The sequence below is a fragment of the Pagrus major genome, chromosome 18 (assembly GCF_040436345.1).
Source record: "Pagrus major chromosome 18, Pma_NU_1.0".
NCBI classification, from domain to species: Eukaryota; Metazoa; Chordata; class Actinopteri; order Spariformes; family Sparidae; genus Pagrus; species Pagrus major.
In genome coordinates this window covers 37748160-37757069 of record NC_133232.1, presented here as the reverse complement: position 1 = coordinate 37757069, position 8910 = coordinate 37748160, and the positions used below count along the sequence as shown (strand labels likewise).

The 8910-nt window shown below is 41.3% G+C and overlaps 1 protein-coding gene across 1 annotated transcript in view; it reads left to right on the top strand.

Annotated features, from left to right (window-relative positions):
* tlx2 (T cell leukemia homeobox 2) overlaps nucleotides 1-7386 on the top strand; it is a 12047-nt gene extending 4661 nt beyond the window's left edge. Inside the window, exons 2-4 of the mRNA XM_073487430.1 lie at nucleotides 1877-2089; nucleotides 2794-3031; nucleotides 7170-7386. Coding sequence (XP_073343531.1) covers nucleotides 1877-2089; nucleotides 2794-3031; nucleotides 7170-7386 — 668 coding nt within the window. The remainder of the gene's footprint in view (nucleotides 1-1876; nucleotides 2090-2793; nucleotides 3032-7169) is intronic.
* The last annotated feature ends 1524 nt before the right edge of the window (nucleotides 7387-8910 follow it).

The following is an 8910-nucleotide window of genomic DNA, read 5'->3' as shown; positions in this document are numbered from 1 at the left end:
TAGCCCACAGATGGCCTGAAATAGCCATCTAATGCAGTATTATTTAGCCAGACCCGCCGCTGGGAGCAACAACAGGCCTGCTCGCTCCCAGCATGTGACCCGCAGGGCTGCACATAGTTTTGGGGAAACGAGACGGCAACCAAAAGGACCAGTTACAATGTTTATATATATATATATATATATATATATATATATATATATATATATATATATATATATTAGAAATGATGACTGATAAGAATACGATTTTAAAACATATGATTAATGCAATAATGTCACTATAAACTCACTATTAAGAGCCTCAGAGGTGTTATAGTCTTCCTGTGAGCGCCATATAGAAAAATCAGAAACATCATGGGAAATTTGTCGCTATAAACTCATGATTAAATACCATAGATGCCTGTCTGAGTCCCAAAAGGAATATTAGAGGGATACAATTACCATTTATACTACTATTGAGCACCAGAGCAACACATAATGTGAAACCTGATAACAATATTATGGGAATATTACCGTAGGAGATTAAAAATAATAATTAGAGGAAGAAAAAGAAGACATGGTCACAATAAATCCAGTGCAAAACACAATAAAAAGGTAGTGAGCATTCATTTGGAGCACTAAATTTGCATTGCTAATTTACACTCAGGTAATGTTAACTTTATGTGACCTACTGTAACAGCACATCACAGCTATTCATATTTATTTTACAAATCATTTGCTCGTGTACTCCTCAATTTGCCACTCGTGTTCAGCACCATCAGGGGACGTCGGCAGCTCCCTGGAAATGACTGCCGAGCGCATAATAGCTTCATGTTCCATTTTCCATCCAAATTGTCATCGTCTGCGTGGCAAATGAATTTTCAGGTCGCTGAAACTGTGCGAGCAGCAGCGGCAGCAGAACGTGGCCCCCTCGGGGGAAACCTCTGCAGATGTTTTCATATTCATTTTGGCTTCTGGTGACAAAACAAAAACAAATAAACACCCTGTAAGACAGGAGGCGAAACAGCTTGCTGGGGAGGAACGACACAAACATACAGAGACAAACTGTTTTTTTTTCTTTTCCTCCTGTTGTTGATTTCCATTCTGCCTCAAAATGAGAATGTGGCTGGGGAGTGGATCTATGGCCAGAAACGATCTCATTACATTTATTGATCTTCTGTTTACCCATGGCTGACAAAATAGACAGGATTCATAGATATTTTATGATGCAGAAGATAAGTTGTTATTAATACCCAGATACAGTGATATGTGAACGTGAACCACAGTGTAGGCTCACAGTGGTAGCGTGCAATTCATATTTTTAAAGAAGAAGCAGTTGAGAACCGTCCAGTCACTACATGTTTATATCATTTATTTCACATAATAACTCATTACCATTTAACATCAATATCTGTAACATAAACGTGGTCGATTCTGCAAAAATGGTGTACACCTGTGCACGATCAACCTTCTGATAACATTGTGACAAATGCTTTAATGTTTGTAATATATTTTAATTTGATTCATCTGATGGCAAAAAAATCCTTCAAATTACACAAAGTGTTCTGAGCTGAGTTGAAATTCTATGAATGGTGTTTAGATTACTTGTGGTGACCTTTGCATCATCTCATTCTGATTGGCTCACCACTATGTGCCTGATTTATCTTCATAAATCTCCTGGTTGTCACTTATTTTTCTAAATGGAAGTTATCTCATTTTGTAGCAAAATCTTCCCAAATGCTAACTTAAGAAACTAGCAGTAAATGACATTAACGTAGACGCTGCTCATCATTCAGGCTTCCTTCATGTGATTAGCTGCTGTGCGTCGGCGCCTGCACAGCGGCTGCTGCTGCTGTGCTCCAGATGTGGGACCTTACTGTGTGTCCCTTTCCTTTAGGGGAGCAGGCAGAGGAGAGCCGAGTCGGAGAGGCCACAGGGGGGCCGGGGCCCGCCGGGTCCCTCTGTCCTCTCCCCAAGGGAGACATCGGCAGGGTCCCCGTCTGGAGCACTGTGGAGACATTAGCTAAATGCTATTACCCCGAGCTCGCTCACCTGCGAGATGGCAATGGCCTTCTAGCAGACTATCCTTTCCCAAAGGGGGCTTGCCCAGGTGAGTCACCCATTCCCCTTCAACAACCACCTCCCTTACCTCACCCATCTGTGTCACAGCTGATTTTTAAATGCTTTCAACATGTGTGTAACTGCTTTATTTGTGAGAATGTAAAAATGTTGTTCAAGTAGAAGTTTAAATCTTGATTTGTACAGGCCATTTTACTACCAGATGCAAGCAGTATCTTTTCATGAATTGTTTTTGGAGCTGATGCTCTCCAAATGTCTGTCTTTGACTTTTCCTTGGACCTCCTTTCTACACAAACCAGTGTGCTGTTTGGTTTTCTGAATCTGGCAGGGGAATATTAGTTGTAATTGCATTTATCTTCTTCAATTGGCAGCTTCTGGGCCTTCTCTTGGACTCCCTGAACACACTGGCTTTTCCAGAGTTTAGACAAAATGGACAATAATTTTATCTACTCAAGGACAGGAAAACAAAATTGTGTTTATAACATGAGTGTACACAAGTAAAACCTCAAGGGAAATAAGTTTAAATTTCAGAAGCACAGATCCTTCAAGTCTAGAATTGGAAATAACAGCTCACACTAACATGAACCCTTAAAGTCCAACCCTAATTGCTAATGCTAACGTGGACTTTTTTCAAGAATCACTTGCATGATGTTCAAAGCTAAAATCCACCACATTAAATGCCTCAGAATTATCAAACAAAGTCAAACAAATAATATTTGTATTGTTCTTTTCCAGCAGCCCTCTCACCTTTCTCTGTGACCCGTCGTATCGGCCACCCGTATCAGAACCGGACGCCACCCAAGAGGAAAAAGCCTCGCACATCCTTCAGCCGGGTGCAGATCTGCGAGCTGGAGAAACGTTTCCATCGGCAGAAGTACCTAGCGTCAGCTGAGCGTGCCACCTTGGCAAAGGCCCTGAAGATGACAGACGCACAAGTCAAGACCTGGTTTCAGAACAGACGGACAAAATGGCGGTAAGATTACAGCGGGGCGCTCCTTCACTTAAAGGAACCTTCAGACAAAAATTTTAATTCAGCCATTATCTATTCACCACCATGACAGTGGAAATGTCAGGTGAAGTTTTGCAATCCACAAAACATTTCTGGAGCCTCACAGCAAAACAGCGTTGTATCATTTTCCTAAACAACTGAAGTAGACGGGGACTTGTTTTAAAATGTAAATAAAAAGACCAAAGAAAAAGATAAAAATGGCCTCATGAAGCTCGTCCGGCATAATCCAAGTCTCAGGAAGTCTCCAGATCCTAAAATGATTTAAAAGATGTAATTTACTCCCTTGATGTGCGTGCACCCATTTCAGACAGGATGCACGCTAACGCTTTTAGCTTAGCAGCTACAGTGAAGATTTTGGCTAAAAAAAGGGTGTAAATAACATCCTTACAAATCAATTAGGTCTTCTAGAGTATTGGGTTATGCTGGATGAGATGTATGGAGTCCTTTCATGTTTCTGTTCTGTTGTATTTTTATGTTTTAAAACAAGTCCCCATCTACATCAGTTCTTCAGGAGAATGCTGTGACGCCGTTTTGCTCATGAAATGTTTCGTGGACAACAAAACTTCTGACTTTCCATGGGCATGGGGGTGAGTAGATAATGACTGAATTATATTTTTGGGGTGAAGCGTCCTTTAATGTGTTATCTGATGTAGTTTAATGTCCTTTAGTGATGTGAAAGTAGAGAATAGCGAAGCTAAAGCCTTGTAATTCTCCCTTCCATGTGCCATATTTTGATCATTCCTTCTCCCTCATGATCTTTCTAAACAAAACAAAGAGTCTGTGGTGGATTTTCCAGAAGCTGTTTGTCTTGATGAGGGCAGGATGTTCGCTCTGAACAGCCACTCCTTCCATTTTTTCTAGCGCCATAAATCATCATCACTAAACGTGTCCGTGTTTTGCTCTTGGATTCAAAATGCTTATGGATGTTTCGCTTTGAAACACAAGCAAAATGCCCCGCAGCCGAAGCGTCCGAGGCGTCGTACAACACAACACCTCTTTTGCTTTGCCTAGCTGCCGTCGAAGCCAGTTCACTTGACCAAGCACAATTACTCCTGAGCATCCTGAAAGGCCTTTTAGAAACCTGCTGTCCGAAGCAATACTGAAACACTCACAGGAGGAATTGACTGCCAAGTCCATACAGAAACATACACACACACACACACACACACACACACACACACACACACACACACACACTTCATTCTAACTGTTGTTTATAGCCATTTGGAGGTAAATGAGTAGGAAATCAAATTATGAAGCCCTGCCCGTAGTTAAAGGGACAGGACACATATTTCAAAAGCATATTACAAACAGCTAAATTGCCTTTTAGGGTTTAATGTTTTAATGATCTTCAAGCTTTTTAGAGTATGTTTTGAATTTACTACACACAGAAAACACTTAAGACTTCTGTTTTTTGGCTGGTTAACATTTATAGTTTAGCTTGTTGGCTTCCTTGTCTTGAATGTGTCATATGTAACATTTCTGTGTTAAAATTAGACATTTGTTAAATATTTTGTTGAGTTGTGGACTGACATTATCTCAAGCATTTCATAATTTTCAAATCCAGAGAAATCTGTAATTTTATTTTTGGTAATGGTGCGTTTCATTTTGTCACCAGAATATCCAAGAGAGTCCAAGTGGGGAAGGAAGTCAGCAAACATGACTAAACATAACAAGAATACACTTTGAATGGAGACCTATTATCCTTTTCCGTTTTCTTTTTTCTTCGGCACCAACAGGAGCTCCTCACCCACAGAAAAACACTGCTCCTGGAACGCCCCGTCAGATGTCCCGCCTTTAATGACATCACACTACGTCACCGTGCCACACATAATTTATGATTAGCAGCTAGTTTGGTATGCAAGAATTGATTTGCACAGCTGCTTTGTTGTTGTTAGCAGTGCTGGCTCAGGCGTGTGTGAGCTGACCAATCAGAGCAGACTGGGTGTTCAGGAGGGGGGCCTTAAAGAGACAGGGGCTAAAACAGAGCTGCAGCACTGGACAGTATGAGAAAACTGATGCGTTCTTGAGCATTAAAGCATGTAAACCTATTCTGGTCGTAACGCAAAATAAAATTATGAATCCGAAAATGAGCATAATATGCCTCCTATAAAAGATTACCTCATCTGTGTACATTTCTGTCTGAATCACGTAGACAGATTTTTACTGGCGATGGTCGTTGTTAACAATGAAGACATCAACTCCCATGATCTCACGCTACTTGTGCATTTATTTGAAAAAGATCCAACAATCACATCCTATAGAACTGAAAGCCAAGTCACATTTTTCACTACAAGACGTAATAAAAATGAATTTGTGTAAATAAAACACCACCAAACCAAATCCAAGACTGAACGACATGTCAGGAGTAACAAGGGAATTGGCTTAACTCATTTTCCTGATTTCCTACTTTTGCTGAGATTTATGCCATTTCCCTGCAGTGTGCACCTGATAGGGCGAGCATGAGGGATGTCTTTGCGTGACGACTACACTAGTAACAAGAGGATGATCGAATCAACAGCCAGGGAATCAGATTATGATAATGCTGTTAACAATAATGTGTGGCTAATGGATGGAGGTCGGTGTGCATGAAAGAGTGTTTTCGAGGTGTGTTTCCGCCGGTGATTTCCACCGTTTGCATCGTGCTGTTGATTTTGACGGCCATCAGTTGTTTATTGTGGTTAGGGTTAATCGTGACACCTCCATGATTTCAAAAGAGCACAGAAAACTCTTAATAGTTCATTCATCTTTGTTGCTGAAAAATGACCCTTTAGAGATATTTTTGGCTAAAATTAGCAAACACACAGAGGTGGGAAGTCTTAATTTAAATGTGAACATCTCTCAGGATAATTGATTTGAATATGAAAGAAACCTCAACCTTCAAAAGAAGAAAAAAACTGATTTCATCCACATCTCACAATGGGAGCACAATTTGGGACTGGTGTCGCCCATTCTTAATACATTTACAAACTTACTCCTGGTTTTGTAATCCTGCAGACTCAACTTGTCCTTAATGATCACTAAAACATCATTTGGTGTTCAGTATGGATACGTTCCAACATTAACACTGCAACTTTTCCATTAAAAGTATGTATCATTTAAACAACCTGTTTCTGTCTTTCAGGAAAACACACAGCAAATATCTATATAAAAATATCTATGGACAAAATATACAGGATATATGTTACTGTGAACATGTGCTGTGTTGACCAGGAGAATAAAACAGATGTAACGTTTCACCTTGAGGCTGGAAATGTACTGTACCTCCTCCCTCTGTTAGTCACGTTCCCTCTCTAACACCTGTCACTCATCCTGATCAGCTGTCAGGTGGCCTCAAGCTGTTAGAAGTTACTGGCACAGGTGTTGATTAAACATACAGTGAAAGCAGTCCACTTGCAAATGAATAGATTTAGAAGACACGTGTAACTGTTCTGGTTTTCTTTTGAACCCCTTTCTTACTTTAATTCCTTGATTTCTTTATCATTGTGACTGACCAGCCAGGAGCAGCTGCCAAAGAGAACAAATATAAATATCATGAGCGACACAGAAAATGGTGCTACAGGCTGGTATCTTTTCTGCCTCTAGATACATTTAATTTTCAACAAGTATTATGTTGCAGCTTTTATGATAGTGGTATTATTTTGGTATTTTTAAGAGGAGCTCAGCTTAGTCACCCAGTTTTTTAGTACGTGTTATATCATAGTCAGATTATATATGAGCTCACTTTCTTGTCAGGATGCCGAGAGGATGGTGATGGCGTTAGAGCTGGGGTGAGGTTTGGCTGCCCTTTCAGTATTTGTAAGCGTGAAACCACAGGATATTTTTATTGAGACGTCGGGACATTTACCAGCTGTGTTAGTGGCAATAAAATATGATATTTTCCTAACCCTAAGTGGTTTTTGAGTTTCAACATATCCGTGGTTTGCAGAAATGCACATTGCCGACATTTATTCTGGCGACTGGGTTGGAGGAGCTACAGCACGACAGTCTAAATATATATTTACATGCAGTTTCTTTTAAAAAGAAGCAAGGTGTTACTTTCTTTACTGGTTGCACAAACAGAAAGTGATGTTTTCTGAAAATATTTTTTAAATCCACCCAGGAGACAGACTGCGGAGGAGAGAGAGGCCGAGAGGCAGCAGGCCAACCGGCTGATGCTGCAGCTTCAGCAGGAAGCTTTCCAGAAGACGTTGAGCCAGCCATTGCAGCCGGACCCGCTCTGCCTGCACAACTCCTCCCTCTACGCCCTGCAGAACCTGCAGCCCTGGGCAGAAGACAATAAGGTGACCTCCGTCACCTCCGTGGCATCTGTAGTGTGAGCGTGTGTGTGTGTGTGTGTGTGTGTGTGTGTGAGCATGTGGGTGCGTGTGTGTGTGTGTGTGTGTGTGTGTGTGTGTGTGTGTGTGTGTGTGTGTGTGTGTAGAAGGAGAGAGAGCGAGAGAGAGGGGGAGGGAGGGACAAAGCTGGAAATGAAATGTGTTTATCAAAGTGTCATCAGAATGGACAAAAGGGAGGAATCTCTTCAGTCTATTTCTGACGTGTCTGACGTTCAAAACGCAGCACCATTATGGGATTGTCATAGAATGGACACTGTGCTTCCTCACTCACTGATCGTTACCAGCAACGTGGTGGGGGAGCGTGAGTAGAGAGAGACAGCTCTCTGTTACTGCCAAGACCTACAAAACACTGTCTGCGGACTTCACAGCACAGGAGCCGCACTGACATTGCTGTTTGTCAAAAAAATTAAGCAAGTCTACAACTGTTATCTTGATATCTGAAGTATGTTGAGTAATTTTCCTGCCTTACACCAAGTTTCCGCTTTCCCTTCAGCTGACAGTCTAAAAGAGAGGAGGGCACTTTATCCGTAAGTGCCAGGAAACAAATGGACACCTCTGTACATGCCCAACTATCAAGACTGTCCCCCCTTTTGCCTCGGGATCCCTCACGAGGCAGCAGAGACTCTCTGCCACAAACGGCAAAAAAAAAAAGACCTCCTGTTTTTCGCTTTTGACTTTGTACAATGTAGTAAATGCATGTTTCAACCCTTTTCTGTGTGCACTTGGAAGTACCATTGAAGTCAGCTGCCGTCGAGGTGGACCGCAGTGTTCAGGTGGTAGTGGATTGGTGGAACTCCTGATGACGAATTCCTCATTATGTTCAATTTAAAGGTGTTTTATATTAAATAATATTGTGACTTTTTGAAAAGATGACAAACCTCTCCGTTTTTCTTCCCTCTTTGTCTCGTTGGGTTCCTTCTCTCACTGCTTGTTTGTTGTGTGTCACCATTATGAAAACCATGCAATAATACTTTATGATTTTAGTGAGCTAGTTAGCCTCATGGGATTTAGCCATGATTACACATTAAAGTTTCAAACCACCCTAAGGTAAGATACCATTGAACTATATCGAAAGGACAGCGCAATACCTTATTTTATCCATAAAAACTCATGACTACAGCTCCCAGGTGTGAGTGTGAAGGGTGGCGTTGCCGAAAAAACAGCAAGCGTGCTCAGCAGAACCCTCCCTGGATAAATAAAGGTTTTGAAAACTGATGCCAGCTCAAATTAGAATGAGAGTGCAGGAGAAAGTACAAGTTGTGCTGCCGCCGAGGGAAATGCAGCCATCAGGTTTTTATTTATGTTCTTTGTTTTTTTCCCAGTGATTCTAGTGCAGCAGGAAATATGAAAACGAACTAGAAAGGATGGCCACTAGTGTCAATTTTATTAAACAGCCCAATATCACAACTCACAATTTAGCTCAAGGGGCTTTATAATGTGTACAGCATACAGCAGCCTGGATTCAGAGTTCAACCTCCAGTTTTACACATTACGGTGTGTTTACAG